We start from the raw sequence: 19,006 nt of genomic DNA on the forward strand, positions 1-19,006 counted from the left end.
GCCGTTTCATGGCCAAAACAAAGGTCACCGCCATTGTATGAACATTAAACAGATGAAGAAAACATCTTTACAGAGATCTTATTATTTTCTGTCGAGGAGCCAGTATACTTGGAAAGACATGAGAATAAACAACAAAAAAAAGCACCATGTCCAAAAACATCATCGCTGGCATACTCTGTAAGAACTCTGTGTCTTTTGGGGCAGAGGCAGAGAGGACGACACACACTTTTGCTTCGGGTTAGTGGAACAGACAGGCTGAGGACAAAGTGGCTGGGTTTCTTGAGTGTCATAAGGTTTGCAGTTTTACAGGCCTAACCCACATTTAGGCAGCTCTCTTGTGTGGACAACTTTACAAAAGACAGTTGGTGGACCTAAACTGGTGAAACTAGCTATCAAATTATTTAATACCCCAAGTCGACAGACAGTCAAATGTGTGGTGCAATATATAAAAAAATAAAACTCTTACTCAGGAAATTCAACAGTATTCAAAGTATTTTGATGTGCTGCTTCTACAGCACCATGAGGAAATGAGATAGAAACCAAAGCTCCCTGACCTCCCAACCATGACGCAGCCAACGATTTGGTTTTTGGACCAACTGGGGAAACACAGAGGACAAAGAGCTAGAACAGACATAAGGCAAAGTTCAGCTAAAAGCATCAGTAGACTTTGTAAGAAGTTGAACTTTTGGGGTGAAAAGACATCTAACAAGGCCCAGAGACATCAGGACAAGTGTTCATTAGAGCTCTTTCTGTGCGCTCTGCCCAAACCCTCAGCCAAACTCGTCTTATGTCATGTCTTTGTGCTCTTCTTTGACCTTCCGATGTCCACAACTGGTCCAAATTCTGCTGACTTTTTGTGGTCAGTTATTTATTGTTTGGACAAGGAAGGCAAAATAACATCATAATCATAAAAGTTCAGTATTTTGAATTTTATTTTTATACAATTGTGCCACATAAATAACTGTCTGTCAAGAATGCATAAGAACTCTGTGTCTTTTGAGTTTTTACAGGATAGATGGTGAAACCATTACATTTTTTAATAACACCTGCGTACACTTGTGGACAGTCGGAGATCAATGAACTGCCAAAGATATATGAAAAAGTTGCCAGTGTTCTCTGTGCAATGAGCTTGCACAGAGGACAGAGGACATGGAAAGATCAAATGCTTGTCCTGATGCCACTGTGCAAGACATCTTTCTGCCCCAAGAATTCTACTTCTTAGACCCCTTTATTCTTCAACAAGAAAACTTACAATTTAAGAAATATAAGTTTCAAATTCAAAAGGAATGTCCAGAAAAGATGGATTGTTTGTGTAGGTTTGTGTTCAATCCACCATTCTTTAACTAATGCAAATTCGTAATAGCTGTAACAATGTACACGCATGCATCTATGTGTGCATGCATTCAGACACACACACACACACACACACACACACACACACACACACACACACACACATAGAAAGCCTCAGAAACACTTGACCTCCATGCCAAATTTGAGCCTCCTAGAGCGAGAACTGTGCCCATCAAAGCGTGGGGGAATTGCTGTGGACCAACTGTCCCACCGGCCGACAGAGCGAGCTGTAGAGCTGCTGGCTGCAGCTAAAAACTGAGCAAAGAACTCCAGCAACTGATACAGTCTCATGCGATAACACGGCAGCCTATTTAGTCATTTGTTCACCATAAGGGTGCTCCTGACTGTTTCCCCCAGCAGGGTGTTGGCTGAGAGAACATGCGTTAGTCTCTGACAGCTGTTGTGGGATCACTGGCAGATGAGAGGTTGGCATATTTTTAGATGGTGTTTCATGTGAGGAACCACACTTCCAAATAATGAGCGTGCCCGTACTCCTGCGCCTAAGATTCACAGATCAAACCCTCTTTGAGCCAGCGAGTAAGAGCTGCAGCCAAGCAGACTAACTAAGGGCTGGATGAATGACACAAAGGATGAGAAAAAGGGACAGGAGGGCCCAAAACAGACATGAGAAGGAAATATAGAGATATAATCAGAGAAAACATAAATGATATTGAAAATAATGGCAAACTTAAAAAGGGAACAAAAGCAGAGGGACTGAGGCAAAGCCATTTGATTAACCATAGAAGTCAGGATACAGTAAAACAATGTTATAGGCACCGGTAGAGAAAACCAACAAATATGACATCATCAAGACATATTAATGGTAATTTGAGCAAAATGTAGACTTTTTAATAACATTTTATTATCTTTATTAATGATTTTCAAAAATTTATGAAAAAGTCAGCTGTGCAAATTGTGCTTTCGAAGTCTTTATACTGACAACATTTGCAGACATTACAGTTATTTTGTATTGATTCAGTGAAAATGAAAACTTCCTGGCTCTTTGAGACTGTCAGCTCTACAGTTTTGGGATTCAATCATAATTTTCTTTTCATTCCCTTGTTTAATTCCAGGCCATCCACAAATTTAGGCCACTGGGTATCACCTAAGAGTAAGACTACCCTTATACAGGGTTATGAATGGTTTATATTTCGGTTATTAATTAGGTGGTGAACACTTAATAAATCATTGAAAAACAGTTACGGTATAAACAAGCTGTAGCACTGTTTCCAAACACTGATGCAGGCTCACTATTTAGCAAGAGTTAATAACTGCTGCATTGTATTTATTCTGTGAAATCCGAGGTCAGATCCTTGATATCTGCATTGATGTATGAAAACTATGATAACCTTTTTTTGTACATATTTGTTCATGTATGCCCTAATTATTAATCATTCATAAACCCTTAATAAGTGTGGTCTGTAGAGGGACCGACTATTGCAATTACACAACAGATGCTAATGGTGCCATTACATTTTGTATATCATTACATGATTATGTACCCTTCCATTACTTAACAACAGGGTTTTTCATTCTCTCTCTCTCTCTCTCTCTCTCTCTCTCTCTCTCTCTCTCTCTTTCTCTCTCTCACTCTCTCTCTCTCGCTCGCTCGCTCGCTCAGCCCAGTACCTCTTCTCTGGTGTGGTTTGGTTTTCTTGGCATGCTGGTGCTTCCTGTAGATCTGGGAGGTTGGCAAAGTCATCCTGTTCAGCCAGCCCAATTGCTAGAGACAAAACAACCATCTTCCCCTCACTGGACACACAAACACACGAGACAACACAAGGCACACAGATATATAGGCAGGCACAGACACACACACAGACACATACTCCAAAAACAGACACACACACACACACACACACACACACACACACACACACACAGATAAACATAGACAGACATAAACACAGACACACGTAACATACAAACATACATTGCAAGTACAAAGAGAGAGTGGGAGATGTGGTAAACTGTTGTGAAGACATTATTTCAAGCCAACAGAGGCTCAGTCCATTCCAGCGCATCTCAGCCTGGGTGACGAGGCACGTCTTTGAGCTGTGCTGTGAGCTCAGGTGTGCTTTGACGTTTTGCTCACATTAATTTTGAAGTGATAGTGACTTCATTAATCTCCTTCCGAGCTAATTAAATTTGGGTCACATCCAGCAGTGCATGCTGCTCGGGACGTTGCATGATTATACAAGGTATTACATGCATTATGTTCTATCAATAATTGAGAGCCCTGGAAATTTGGGTGACATTTTCTATGACTACCGTATCTATAGCGGATTGCAAGGTCACTCATAAGAAATTAAGGTAAGGTGCTAATAATGGCCTATGACTATGGAGTATGAATGGAGAAGCACGGTCTTTCCCATTCAAATCAACATACCAGGATGGTCTGAGCCATTTTTATATATACCGTTGCCATGGTACCAGGATAGCTTCTGTGTAAATCAACTCAAAGAAAGGCTTGCTGAGGCAAGAGGAAAAATGTGTTACGTTTCAATCGGTGTCTGTTAGCCATTTAAACACTTTTGTAGCATTTAAGACTAAAAAGTAAAAAGTATGTTTGATGATGCTGACAGGCGTTCTGCACCAGCCAAATGACCACGGCACACAGTATAATGATGCTTCTACTACAGTCAAGTTCTCCGACTGATTCTTTACAATATGGGCCCTCAAAGAAGTTATAGATAAAACTGATGATGAATTGCATGTGCAAGTGTCATATGAGTGTAGTAGTTTATTATATCTATTAATAAAATGCCAGACTTTACTTCTTTATGTATGTCATGTGAGAAGCTGCATGTTGAACTGAATCACAACAAGCAATGTTGTGTAGTTTATTTAAAATACCTAATCATGCATTTCACTTTTTAGAATTTGTGCCCATTGATTATATTAACCATGATGTAACATAACCACCGGCACCAAAATAATCTCTGTGAGTCTGGTAGACAGCTCTGACAGTCTGATGAGCATACTTTTCTCAGATTTTCTTCCCCCTTTTTTTCTCCCAATTTAGTCGCTTAGAATTCACCGTGTGTACCAGGTTTACTTGTCATTCCCTCTCCTGCTGGCCTGGGGAGGGTGCATGTGCTTCCTCTGATAAATGTGAAGTCACCGTCAGCCTCTTTTCACCTGACAGCGAGGAGGTTTAGTGGGAGCACGTAACGCATGCAGAGGTCCGCGCTATCTCCCCCAGATCCCCTCCCAAATGAACAATTGTGCCAAACAACCAGCAGCAGTCACCAGTGGAGCGACAAGGACACACTCCCTCACCGGCTTCCCACCCGTGGACACGGCCAATTGTGCTCGTATGGATGTCCAGCCAAGCGAGAGGAACCACTGCTGGGCATCAAATCCATGTCTCTGCAGTGGCGGGCCGATGCTGCTACCCCTCCACTAACTGAGTATCTGTTAGTATGCACCACTTCTTCAGCATATAGTATGTTAGGAAACTGTATGAGACCAGCATTATCCAAGATTTGATTTAGTAATCCAAAATTGTTTCGTTTTTTCTAAGCCAATGATCTGTAGATTCATAACTTCTGAAAACATGTCAATCTTCATCATGGGTAAAGTAACTTCACTCCCTTTGCTGTTTTGTTTACAGCAAGAAACATTTTCTGCTTTTAAAGTTTTCCAGAAAGTGCACTCTTTTGTTGTCAAGGCCATCAATACCAAAAACAAGCCTGGCAGGTTGAGACGTGTGCCATTAAAATTAAATAAAATTTAATTAATTAAAACTAAAATAAAAGCTAAAATTCAAATTCAAATTAACTAGCCATCTAGCTACAGGGCTGCTACAATTAATTCATTTTCATTTTCATAATTATGATTATGATAACTGCCAACGATGATACTTTAAGACAGACATTGCTAAGGATTAGGGTTGTCCCGATCCGATCATGTGATCGGAAATCAGGGCCGATCACATGACTGAAGACTCGATCGGGACTCGGACGTTATGTCCCGATCAGGTATCGGATAAATAATATATATACATATGTATATTTATTGTCAGGGTTTTCCCTGCCTTATAATTTCTTAGGCGCACCGCCTAGACGTTTTCACCGACCGCCTAGATCAAATGAACGCGGAAAGGGGAAAAAACGCACATCGACATATTCAATCTGCGGCTCCTTTAGGAATCTGTTGTTGATGCTAGCTTGGATTGTCCGGAGGGAGTTAGGCGGGTACTGGGCCATACCAATCACTGCAGCGAATAGTTTGTGCGTGCACGCTGAGAGGATGGCTTTCAGCCGCGACATATCCGCTGTAGGCTAGGCGGAGGGGGAATGTATGAATCGCCTAGCGCGAAAAACACAAGCGCTCGCAAATACCAGTGATACAATGACAACATAGCGACTTTCCAAAATATCCCCAAGTGACTTAATAACCTAACGTTAGTCAGAAACTTATTTATGTAACGTTTGTTGTGTTTGTTTTTGTGCCGATATGCCGTGCGCTGGCCGCCCATCTCTCCCTCGTTCCACTTGCTGATACAATGACAACTTAGCGACTTTCCAAACTCCCCCAAGTGACTAAACCCCCTAACGTTAATCAGAGACGGATTTGTGTAATTATTGTGTTCGTTTTTATGCTGCTATGCCGTGCGCTGGCTGCCTTCCCATCTCTCCTTCGTTCCACTTGCTGTTCGCTTCGCTTTTCACACACAAGCACCCAGCCCCCCTGCGCAGTAAACAATCAGCTGTATACTAGTTTCCAACCGCTTGGTTTTTGTATTAATTTCTGTACTTTATTTTATTTCCTGCTACTGTTTGTGTTTGTACATATTTTGTCAGTATCTTAGATCTTGCCATTTATGTTTGTGTGTGGAGACATTTGAGAAAATAATTAAAAATAATTAAATTATAAAATGTTAATCTAATGTCCAAATAAATCGGTTAATCAATATCTGCGTTTGCCAATTAACTGCCTTTTATCAAAATGCAGTTTGTTAAACACTTAAATTGTTATACTAGCTTCTTCATTTGTCTCAAAGAGTGCATTTCATTTCCATATTGACCTATCTGGAACCGCGGTTGTTTCTTGGCAATCATTAATAACATATCATTTCCTGGTTTTATAGAAGTATCGGATCGGGACTCGGTATCGGCAGATACTCAAAATCAAATGACTCGGACTCGGACTCGGGGGCAAAAAAACGTGATCGGGACATCCCTACTAAGGATACAGCATGAATCATTTTAGTACACTGCTTGATACAGAACCCAAAAACAAAATGTTGCCAATTTACGTTTCTGCTGACCAAAAATATGTTGAAATGTTAACATATTTGAACCAATCAACATATGAACATTTTCACTTGGCCTATATTCAATGCCTGCATCAACATCATGTGACTCTTAGTTACCTGACGCCAGCTACCAGTAGCTCGTTAGCTACGTTAACCACTTTTGTTTGCTTCATTAGGTTCATTAGCCACCAAAGCCTCTTGGTTATGGTTGAGAAAAAGTCATGGTTAAGGTTAGGAAAATGTCAGTCACTAGGAAAATGTTGATCTACTGAAGCAAAGTCCTGTTGATTGTGCCACATAGACACACATACCTGTCTCCTAAAGCACCGTTTTTCACTCACTTTGTACTACAACGAAATGAGAAAACATAATATTCCACCATATCCTCGGTTTGCAGAAATGTAAAATGCTAACACTTTTTCCTGGCGACTGGACTGTAACACTCTGCTGTGTTTTTATAGCATAAGCTTACTCACTGAAATACAAGCGATTACACAACACTATATCCCATGTCTGGCAACCTTGGATAGATAAACATCCTTGTTTTTGCTACTGATTCTAAATTATATCTCTAATGTTTTACGAGTGGCAATAAAATGCATCAGCAAGCATGACCATTGTGAGAGCACTATTATTTATTATGAGTGCTTTTTTCAGTGTACTATAGATAGGTAGTCCATGTGTTTACAAAATGTGACGGTTTTGAAAGCGTGCCTCGCCAGCAGAAAGACTGAGAACCACTGATGCATTCACAGCTGTACAATCCTGTTTTCTGTTTCACACACAGTGAAAGTTGTAAACATAGAAAGGGAAGTGCTTGGGAGAAGTGGCTGGACTGGCTGAGAGTGAAAAAAGTTGAGACAACTCAATTGAAATGGGGGGGCAACGAAAAAAAGGAGTAAAAGCAAAACAAATCCATGGAAATTGAGGTGGCATGAACTGAAAATAAAAACAACAAAGGAACACATCCTGTTGATTTTCAGCTATTATTCCCCAGACAAACATGCCTGAAGTCATTTAAATGAAGTATTATTGAAGTATGCTGCACCATGAATTCCAGAGGCCATGCAAACAGTGACCTTGACAAATAAACATTTGTCCAGAACGGTTCTTCAATACACAGTCACACAATAACTACACACACACACACACACACACACACACAGAAGCACAATGCATTCCTCTGGGCTTCTTCAAGGCTCCAGCTCCTCTACTTGGCTTCCTGTAAACCTGTAAAGCAGTGAGGTAAACTATTCTATTTTGGCTCAGCATGCCTTCTTCCTTTCTTTCTCCATCCTCTTTCATCCTCTACACAGCCTCTTACATGTCAGCGCTGATCCATGATCAACCTTTCCACTCTCTTTTCTTTCCAGTAGTGCTTTTATAATCATAATCCTTCACTGTGTGGCTTCTCATTATATTTTTCTTATTCTGGCATGAAGTTTTTGAAATAACTTATCTGTCATCTTTGACTGTGTATTATTAATGGAGCATTTCACTAGTGTGAAACTCATCATTTCTGTGCAGTGGCACAAAGATATACATCACTCTAATATCCTGATTCAACCTACTTCATCCTTATTACCATATAAGGTGCTTTTTTTTTTTTTCTTGTGTAACACATTTGTTTCTTCTCTGATCCAAATACTTCATCTTTTATTTCTATCAAATTTCTGCCTTAATTACACATATTATTTTTCAAGCACAAATTTCTCTCCGTCTTGTAGCACTGCCTTCTCTAACAAATGGTTGTTTGGTGAGGCGGTATCAGTGACAAGAGGAACATGCAGCTAGGAGACAGCAGCCCACCAGGGATGTTTTAACACAACCAACATGAGGCTCATTGATTAGATTGAACGAATTTGTACAGACGACCGAAAAAAGGGGCACTTCAACCAAAGGGCAATGGAATCATTACCACCTACACTAGTTTTATTGATTGGAAATGTAATTGAGGTGGTTCAGTTTCTACGGTGTGCGACAAGCCTGGGGGCCACGAGGAAGCCCAACCTGCTAGATAACGGATAGTAGCTGGCTGTTCAGACCTCACTGATCACAAACACATAAACTAGCATTCCTTCTCCCCACGGTGTGTTTCCCTCCGGGGGTCAACAGTGTGTTTGGTCCATGGAGATTTATGAGGATAGGGACAAGGGGCAAGGCCACCTCTCCATGCCCTGTATATCTGCCCAGGCTTATTTGAATGATGATTCACTGGGGAGGGAGGTCAATGGCTAGGAGACACCGTTAATGGGGCAGCGACACTGAAAGTGTGTGTGTGTAAAAGAGTCCATATGTGTGTGTAGGTGGCTGGGACAGAGGGCCGTTAACAGGAGGCTGCTTTGTAGAGCACATCATCAGTAATCAATCATTCTACTCAGAAAGGAGGAGGAGAGCTTTCCCTGCTCGGTGTCTCAAAGCAAACAGTAGTCTCCGTATATTGCCGGCCGTTCTGTTCAATAACAGATGACTCGAAAAATTGTTGACACCAAAGAATCTGCAAGGATCTTGTCTAACTTCAGGGTAAAGGAATAAAAATTCTCTGTGACTCCGGTGTGGGTTAAGGTTATTGTTACTGAGGCGCAACATCATTATTGTATATGCAACTTTTTTGTTTGCCTGTTTCTGCTGAGCTCTTGCAGGAACTGTGTTATCAAGAGAGACAGTAAATGTACAGTATTGTGATATTATTCTGAAATATTTATATGTGTGTGCATGTATATCTATCTATCTATCTATCTATCTATCTATCTATCTATCTATCTATATATGTATATATCTATATCTATATATATATATAGATATATACATATATGTATATTTAGTCAAATATCTACAAAATGTGTATACTTCTTGAAGAGAGCAGTAATAGATTTTATTTGTAAAGCACTTTTCATTCGAAAATCTCAAAGTGCTACTACTACCTACCTTTTATTGAGCCATTAGTTTCCATTCAGTCCACTACAATATGAAAATGAACTTTCAGAGAATTCAAACTCTCTTTATGCCAGTATTCGATCACTGTAATAACATTGTCCACATTAGTTTTCGTAAAAGCAGCAGCACTGCTGTGTTTTGATGACTTGAAATTAGGAAAATATTCCCTGGAAAAACATTTGCTTTACACAGCCAATTATCAGTTCTGTGGTTGATGAATGGTGTTGACTTTGTTAGCCACAGAGGCAGAACATTATAAGGTGGGTGTCTCAACCAAAAATTCAAATTTGAAAATGGAGGATTGTTGTAAAATCTTTAGTACCCCCGTATGATTTACACAATAGTTTGTTACACTATAAAATGTGAGTAAATTGAAGTAAATGGGCCAAACATTCAGAATTACACATATGGTCCTTTGACTCAATAATTATGCCTAAAATCTGCTTGAACTCAAAATGTAACAATTGTCTTATTACTTTAACAAGTGGCCGATGCCGCCAGGTGTCTGTGCCCTTTCATACTTCTTCTGCACTGATAGTCCTAATTGATCTGTATTGTATTTTCTTGCTTCTGTACACAAGATATCAATATGGGCTGAACTTCTGATAATCCTTAATCCTAACCTGTGCATCCATGATGACATACACATGTAATAAAGCTAACAGACATGCAATCATATACAATCCATTTGTCCATCACACACACACACACACACACACACAATAACGACTGAAGGACCATAGAAAAATCATTGTGCAGCATATTCACAGAGGCTATGTCTGGGCACAATCTGATATTTATTATGACACTACGATGATGAAACAACTTGAAAACACAAAAATAAGGTCAAGAGGACTTAAATATTATGTTTCAAAACTGGTGTTCATTCTAGCACTGATAATGAGCGGGGCAGTCATTTAACAGAGCGCATCTATTGTCAAGCCTGATGCAACAGCAAACGTCATGACACTTACAGGAATGACTTGACGTCCAGACCTCTGTTGCGGATCTGTCCCATCATGTGGTCCCAGCTGCCTGGGTTTGACCTCGATCGGCCTGCCCCTGCCCCTCTGTACCTGGAGGCGCCAGCCGGACTCCCCCGGACCCCCCGCGGGCCCCCACGGTGGCCCCCGCCACCTGGGCCTGTGTGTAGCTGGCCCAGGCTCTGCGAGGTGGCCGGGGGGTCGTTAGGACCCGGTGGGGGCTGGTGGGTGAGGGGCTGTTGGAGGCTCTGCTGCCGGACCAGGGGCCGAGGGCGCGCCACTGCTGAGGATGGAATGTGCTCCAGGGTGGAGGCAGAAGACAGGGAGGTGTCCCCAAAACTGACAGGACACGCAGAAGCACCAAGGAAAGAGATGGCAACGAGGAAGACAACAGAAGAAGACAACAGAAAAAAAGATACACGAGATAGGGGAAGGAGCACAGGGAAGGGGACAGGTAGTTTTGACAGGAAATGCGGCATGTTTAGCAAGGATAGAGGGGAAGAAAATAGATCATATTGATATAAAATGGAGGGTGGAGAAGATAAAAATGGCAAAAAATAGAGATACAGCAGAGGTTGAGATGTAGGTGATAAGGAAGAAACGCAAAGTACACAATGGATATCGGAGGGAGAGAGGATAAGCAGAGCACCAGCAACAGAGGACCAGCAGAACAAGGAGAGAGAGAGGGTGAGCGAGATAGAGAGAGAGAGTGAGAGAGAGAGAGAGAAAACAGCAACAGAGCAGTGTCAGAAAGCTATAGATCAAAATGAGGAAAAACAACTATTGAATTTTGAGCTTTTACTGTATGACAGTGTCTGACAGTGTATGGATGAGCTGGCATGCAGTGAGTTAACATTACCACAATAATATCACACAGTATTTTTGAGTCATCAGCCTCTGATCGGGTGCTGCAAACAGACCTCCTCCTTGAACAGAATTAAATTCAAACTGGAGTTTTAAGCAGCAGTATCATTTACTGTAAGTCTCTGTTCTCCATTTATAGCACCAAATTGTCTCTTCACGCTACCCCTCTCCCTTGACCTACTTCTACCTATCTCCCTTTTTACTTCCATCCGTCTTTCCGCTGCCCTTCCACTCATGCTGTCTCACCACTCTGACCTTTTTCCTCTCCAATTCCGAGCTCAGCTGCTCTCCATCTCATCTGCCCATTCATCTTTTCTTCACCCCGTGGTTCAGTCCTCCCATCAATCTATCTCCACACCACCTCCAGTTACCGTTCTCAAACCCCGCTCTCTAATTACTGCTCTGCTACTCTTACAATCATTTAATAGTGCTTCTCCCCTTATCCTCCCCTCAATCTCTGCCCTGCCTGATTACTGTAAGCTTGTGCTAAACAGCTCCGTCTGAGGCTAATGCTGCGCAGGAGGATTTACTGCCGGCTAGTGCAGTGGCGGCAGCAGCAGCAGATGTAGAGGACTAGGGTTGTGGAAGCATGGCTCTTCAGTATGAACTCTGCTGTAACTCTGCTGGAGCCGGGGGACAAATCCCTGAAGGAGCAGAGCGCTGCTGGATAAATACACAGAACAAAGCTTGGAGGATGGATTTTTATGAGAGTGTATCTGTAACTGCACATAATATTGGAGTGAATTAATGAGTGGAATTCTATTACTGGATTTGTGATGAGCATGAATGTCACCAGGAGGATGTCAGTGCAGTATGCGGTTACAGTTTCACACATGGCCACATTTTAAAGGACTTTCCTACTGTGTGTGTGTGTGTGCATGCACACTCTACTAGGTCCACCTGCACAATCTAATGCAGTTCATTGCCACAGCTCTGCCATAAAGTCTACTTCTTATGAAAGTTTATAATGTTCAGTTATTGTTGACACTGTGAAGAATGTGTAAATTTAATTCTATGTTTATTATTAAGGTTGTGGTTTACAAAGGCTTGTGCTGGACTAAATTATATGGAGAGCTGTTTCTAAATTTTGGTCCTCCCTATTTATATGCATGAGAGGGACAGAATAGTAGAATAATCTCTCAATAAAATGCAGTCCAGTACAACAGCAGCACTAACTACAAACATAGACACATCTATTAGTGTGACAAAAAGAAAATCTGAGCATTATAGACAGCAGAAAAGGAAACTTTATGGCACAACGGTTGGATTGGGTTGAATTAGACTGCACAGGTGGACCGAATGAAGCAGCCACTGAGTGTAAATTGTGCTACTGCTAAAACCACCCAGCCTATCATGTGCATTGATTGTTTAATTGGCAGAGTGGAGTGGGAGTAAATGTGGGGAAAATCAAAGGAAATAGCAGCACATGATGATGGGAAAACATGAGGAGGACGTAACATCATGGTTGAGTAAGTCATAGATAAGACAAGTGAATAAGGGTCCTTGGACAGTGACAGACGCAGAAAGCACTATAGTAAACATTATTTCTTTGTCCAACAAACATTTTATCATAACTGACATCATGATAAATCAATAAATCTGGGTGGATTCGCGGTGGCAATAGGCCAGACATCTGGGAGCCAGTCCATGTGCTAATAAATTTTGCCAGTCTGTTCTGTGTCATAAATTTGGCACAGGATTTCACTGCTCATTTGAAAATTTCCAGTACTCTTCAAAACAGCCTGATTTTTCTTTTCCATGATTTGCTCTACTCTTTGAACTCTCTGTCACTATCTGTTTCAAGGTTGAATACATGCATCTTTATTGGCTTCTGCACAGGATTTGCAGGATATACCACCCCAGCCAATTCAAATGCTTTGGACACAAGCCCTATTAGCTGCCGTATTCTATCACTGACTTGGGATTTTCACATTTGTTCTTCCTTGAAAGTCAATTAAGATGACTATAAACCTTGAGCGATTTATAATTAAGGAGCACTGAGGAGGAGTGAAAAACAAAGAGACGGTGGCAGAATGAGAAACAAATACTAACAATATGAGCAGGAGGCTGAGATTGCGAGAGGGGGAGAGTGAGTCAATGAGGGAGAGAGTGAGAGGAAGAGTGTGAGAGAGACGTGAATGCCCAAAAATAGAAACCAATTCCAGAGGAGAAATGGAAATGGAGGTAGATCTTGAAGGGGGAAAATCAACGGAGAAAAATAAAGGAGTGAAAATAATGAAGAATATTAGAACAGGGGGAGATGAAGCTGAAACACAAACCAATATTGTCACAGAACGCACCATAGGAGCTAATTCCTCTGTTGTATTGCAAAAATTAAAAAGCTGCAAATTACTATCAGATTCACTAAGAAACTTTTGCAAAGCAGGCTAATGTGCAAAAAAAAGACCCATTCAAGATTTGTGGCAGCAATTACGGATGTCAAAAATCCAAACAGGAGACAAAGACTGGTTTTGAAGTCAGATTCCTTGCACCCATTGGTTTGAAGTAATCAATTTGTGTCCTAAAGAAACACACCGGTTCATTATTCCAATCAACAAAATTGTGTCAGATTTTGCTCTGGATTTATGAAGTGATGCAAGTTGCATTGCTGGAAAGACATTTTGCCTTCACACTGTTTAGGCAATAAAAAAGGCTGTTTGCTGAAATAAATAAATTAGTGCCAAAAGGAACAATTGGGCCTAAAGTGAACTGGGATACAATTTTCAAGCTGACAACTTATATTTATCTGGCGCCAGTTACTTATTGGCCTCTCCCTTGTAGACAATGCAGCTTTATCAGCAACAGAATTCTTTGTTAGCTGTATTGTCACATCTATTATCTTAGGTGGAAAAGCGTTATAAACACTAAGTGATACCAACCCACCAACAAGCTGGTAGGCTTACTACAAAGTTTGATGAAGTTCAGTTTGAGGACTACTTTTTGGTCCATTTCCTACTTCCATTAATACCTGCATTCATTATTATTAATATAATGCAAGGGCTAATTCCCATTGCCATCGCTTTGTTACAATTTAGGGTTAGGTTTCATTTTTATAAAAGCTTGTGAGATGGTTAATCACATAAGCCACTGGAAGAGCTGATTATCTGTGCAGTTTCTAATGATATCCATTATGTTTATGATAAAAAAAAAAATTGCCTCTGTCATTTTGAAAATTAAAAACCATAGTGTTCCTACTGAGCACGCTGATTCAAACCCACTTTTAGCAATTACTTCAAAGGAACAAACAAGCTATTTTTGAAGAATTTCTGTCACTGTCTGTTTCATTTGAAATTCTCAGAAAGCCTCAGAGCAGCTGTCACAAACGTGAAGAAAGTGAAGAAAAATAGTACACTACCTGGGTTGAGTTACTTTGTGTTACACTGTCTTGAGATCAGCTGGTGGAAGAGTGGAAGTTGACATAAAAATGGTGGTATCTGTTTATGAGCCAGGACGTTCTCTTCAGTCAGAGCCAACAGATCCTCATGCATCACAGGTACATGCTGAGAGATATTTTGCTTCGCTTTCAAGCCTTCTTTACATAAGCTCCTCTTTTGCTACACACAGTCAGACATACCTTCCTTTCATGTCCATCTTTGAGATACCGAGCACATGCAACAATATCATTCATGAGGTCTTTGCAAGCTCACACGCCTCCTTGATATCCACACCATGCCGCTGTGGCCCCTCATGCGTGCTCCCATTGCTGTCACCATGCCACTCACTTGCTAGACCGCAGGCCTCCGGCATGCATGTGGCTCTGGATCGTCTGCCACCGCCCAGCCTTGCTGCCCCCCGTCACCATGCTTCGCACGCTGTCACTGCGACTGGGCCCTGCCCCAGTCCCAGAGCAACCAACCCCACTGTCACTGGCCCCCGACGAGGGTCCAGCACCGCCCTGCCCACCCTTATCCACAGCCCCACTGGGAGGAACGGTGGGGTGGATCATAGACAAAGAAACACGGACGGACGGGAAGAGAGAGACAAAAATACCAAGAGAGGATACGGAGAGAGGGAGAGAGAGAGAGAGACAGAGAGAAAGCCAGAGAGAGGGAGAGAGTGACAGACAGACGGACGGACAGAGAAAGAGTTGGAGAGCAAAAACATAATCAGTGAGGTTAGTGAAACCGTTAAGTGAGCCCCTCTGCAGAGGCTGAAGTGAGACAGTATGCGAGCTCTCAATCCAGCGACAAGTGCTCAATACACAACAGAAACAGCAGCCAGCTGGTCAGCCAGACACACAGTGGACCAGCTGGTCAGTAACTTGAGGCTGGTGCTAGGTTAGCCATGAGGAAGGATTAAGATTTACTGTGTAATGAGCAAACTGGGAGATAGAATTTCTCTTCCTTAACATAACAGTATGTTTTGGAACTGTGCAAAATTCATGAACGGTAGGTCACTTTATCCACTGGAAGTATTTTACACTGAGTTAATGGTGGTATAATGACACAGATATGACATCTTCATATTTTAAGACTGCAGGTGCAGCTGTTGTTAATGGACCATACCAGTGACTTTGCATGTTTATCCTAATTTTTAATCCCTGAAAATGCATATGCTTCAGGTTCTGCTAATCTTTTCCCAAAGCCAGCAGAAGTCTGATATCATTTTTCCTCCCTTTCATCCAGCCTCTGGTTCCCATTCATTCCACCACGAAATTAAAAGGAACTTCAAAGAGACTTCAAACTTTCTTCTCATCCGTATTCCATCAAAATGATAAAGTCCTCCACATTAGTTTCATAAAAGCGGCAGCACTGTTGTGTTTTGACGACCACAAATTGGGTGGAGTGATACGGTCTCCGTGCCAGATAATAGTCCCCCCGGGAGACGTTTGCTTTACACAGTCAATTATCAGTTCTGAGGTTTATGAATGGAGGCGACTATGTGAGCCGCAGAAACAGAACATTATAAGTTGGCTGTTTCAACCTAAAATTAAAATTTGAAAATGGAGGGGTTTTGATTACATGTTGTGAAATCTTTAGTAAACTATACGTAAATGTAAACTGTGGGTACACTGTGACAAATGGGCCTAACCTTCAAAATCACTGGTATGCTCCTGACTTACTGTTAAACTGTCTATATAATCTCTCAGGAGCTAGCCTACAGATTAAAACAAAGACAAATATGGTTATTTGTGAGTTTGCTTAAAGTGTGTGAATAGCAAAGCCACATTTGCAATTCTTAAATTCAAGGAAGACAAGGAATATTTTTGGATACACATTGTCTCGTCATGTAACCTAGGCCGCCCCAGCTAACCTACACTTAGACATCACAGAGACGAGTACAGAGCGGACAGACACGAGAACTGCAACTCCACTGTGAGGACCTTCCACTCAACGAGGATAGACCAGACAAGAGAGTGCTGCACACCAGGACAACATTTTCCACAACATTTTCATACTGTGACATTTAGACATTATTTGTGTGGGGGGGTGGTGGGGGGGATAAATTGAATGGCTTCTTGCTGAGCTCGAAGTAATCCTCTATTTACCTGGGTTACTGTTTGGTTTTAAATAGTCAGTGTCCAGGGTACTCTCACATGCCAGCACTGTAATTAGCACTATAGCAGCACTATTATCTCAAAATTGAGCAATAAAAAGAAGAAATGATTTTTTGATCAGGAATCAAATATTATGTCAAATGTGCTGAGGAAAAATATGGCAAGTTTTCTCTTTTATCAGGAGGCCTACTCAAACCACTCAAACCCAAATAATTCTGAACATAATACAATCTAATCACAAAAATCACAATAATAATTACAATAATTTCCAAATGCAGTGGTCATAAATGGGTCAAGTGAGGTATAATTAGAATAAGACAAGATGAGCGAGACCAGGTTCAAAAACTTTACAATCTTATGTGTAAAAGCAGCAAAATGCCTGCATAGGTGCTGACGACGTGAGACTTATTTTTGCAGGAGGAACACAGTATTTTAACCCTCCAAACACGCAGCTGCTGTATTGTATGTGATGGTTACAGTGTAAGTATTTTAGAGCAGGGCTCAGTACACCAGACTAAGGAGAGTTACAAGGCAGCATTATATGCACTTCGGTTACTAAGGGTGATAGTGGGAGTAGTGACAAAGAACGAGCAGAAACACAAAGTGAGCGGAGGAAGAGGTGAGAGCAGTAAAAACATATAACAACTCCTAAAATGTCCACTCACAAGACGAAAAACACCACAGACGTGAAAAATAGAACAGAAGCCCCCACTGCATCACCCCTTCACAGATACTAACAACACCAAAAAAAAAAAATAATAATAATAACCCCAACAAAACCAACAACGGTCAACCCTCAATGAAAAAGCTAGTGGAAGGCTCAGGCTAAGGATAAGGTTAAGTACAGTGTGAATCAGGGTTGGTAGCCCTAGAAGCAAATTTGAGTACTTAGGGCTGAGTGATTGGGTTGTGTAAAGGGGAAGTGAATCAGGTGAAATGTACAACACAGAGGTCTGTGAGGGTTGTCCGTCTCCATGGTAACAGTCCATGGGCTGCAGGTGAGAGGTAAGAAGTAAAAGGGTCTGATGAGGCTAGCAGGGCTGTAGGGAATGGGGCTATCTGGCCTTTCACTTGAACACCCTGCACACTGCAGGAAAGCAAGATAAAATGTTATTTCCCAAAAGAGTTCAATGTATCTATGTGGTCTTACGAGACTCTAGACCCTGTTAGATTATCTGATGGGACCCTCAAAGAGGGGATCAAAAATCCTATCTTAGCTGGAAAAACATTTACATTTTAGAGCCTGTTTCCTAATTTTTTTTTTTTGGATATCTAAGTGGCTTTTTCAGTGGCAGTGGCAGCACAGAAGCACCGGCTTTATCTCTGTGAGGGATCCTTTGGAGAACGGCCATAATTTTTGCCCAGGTTAGGGCAGTTCTAGCAATTAGACCCTGTTCACATTAGTATCTTGGGGCTCCACAACCAAAGTTATTAACTGGAGCTGCTCGTGTTTTGTGTCCATACACACACACATATTTAGAAGGCTGAGAACACCTGCATGCTGGAGCGAGTAACAGGTCACTCCTGTATTTTCAGGTTAATTACACACCATCAACTACCGGTTGTCAAGTCTTGTTCCCATCCACACAGACACAGCCAGGCATAGCAGATTTGCATAGCAGCTAGAGTCAGCTTTGATTGTTGCTGCCTGTTTGGAGCTGGACTGCATGTATCTCTCTTTATAAGAATTGTACTGAGAATGAACGTTTGCACTAAAATGAGCAAAAACTGTACATAGCTCTAATGTGAACGGGGCCTATGTGACAGTGCTGCATATCTCTGTCAGGTCCTGCATGGCCAGTAGTGCATGCTAAACACTTGGACATGAAGATTACAAGGGATGACAGCAGACTTGTGCAAAAAGATATGCATGCCAGATAGTGCTGCAAAGTAACGTTTGCTACCCCGTAGGGTATTTACTTTGACCTTTACCAATACTCCTTACAGTTATGTATCATCTGTTTAGCATATGGGGGAAATTTTGCACAGCCTGAAGATTTTTTTTGTGTGTATTCATTCATTAGGCGCTTACACATGCAAAGAGCCAACCACTAGACATTCCTGAAATTGCCAAATGTATATAATGATAAATTTAGATATTTCACATGA

General features: G+C 41.5%; 1 protein-coding gene across 1 annotated transcript in view; it reads right to left on the reverse strand.

Annotated features, from left to right (window-relative positions):
- The window catches only part of syt7b (synaptotagmin VIIb), a 101,755-nt gene that overhangs the window by 19,147 nt on the left and 63,602 nt on the right, over positions 1-19,006 (reverse strand). Inside the window, exon 5 of the mRNA XM_030048712.1 lies at positions 3,016-3,105. Coding sequence (XP_029904572.1) covers positions 3,016-3,105 — 90 coding nt within the window. The remainder of the gene's footprint in view (positions 1-3,015; positions 3,106-19,006) is intronic.

This window comes from Myripristis murdjan, chromosome 3 (assembly GCF_902150065.1).
Source record: "Myripristis murdjan chromosome 3, fMyrMur1.1, whole genome shotgun sequence".
Taxonomy (NCBI): domain Eukaryota; kingdom Metazoa; phylum Chordata; class Actinopteri; order Holocentriformes; family Holocentridae; genus Myripristis; species Myripristis murdjan.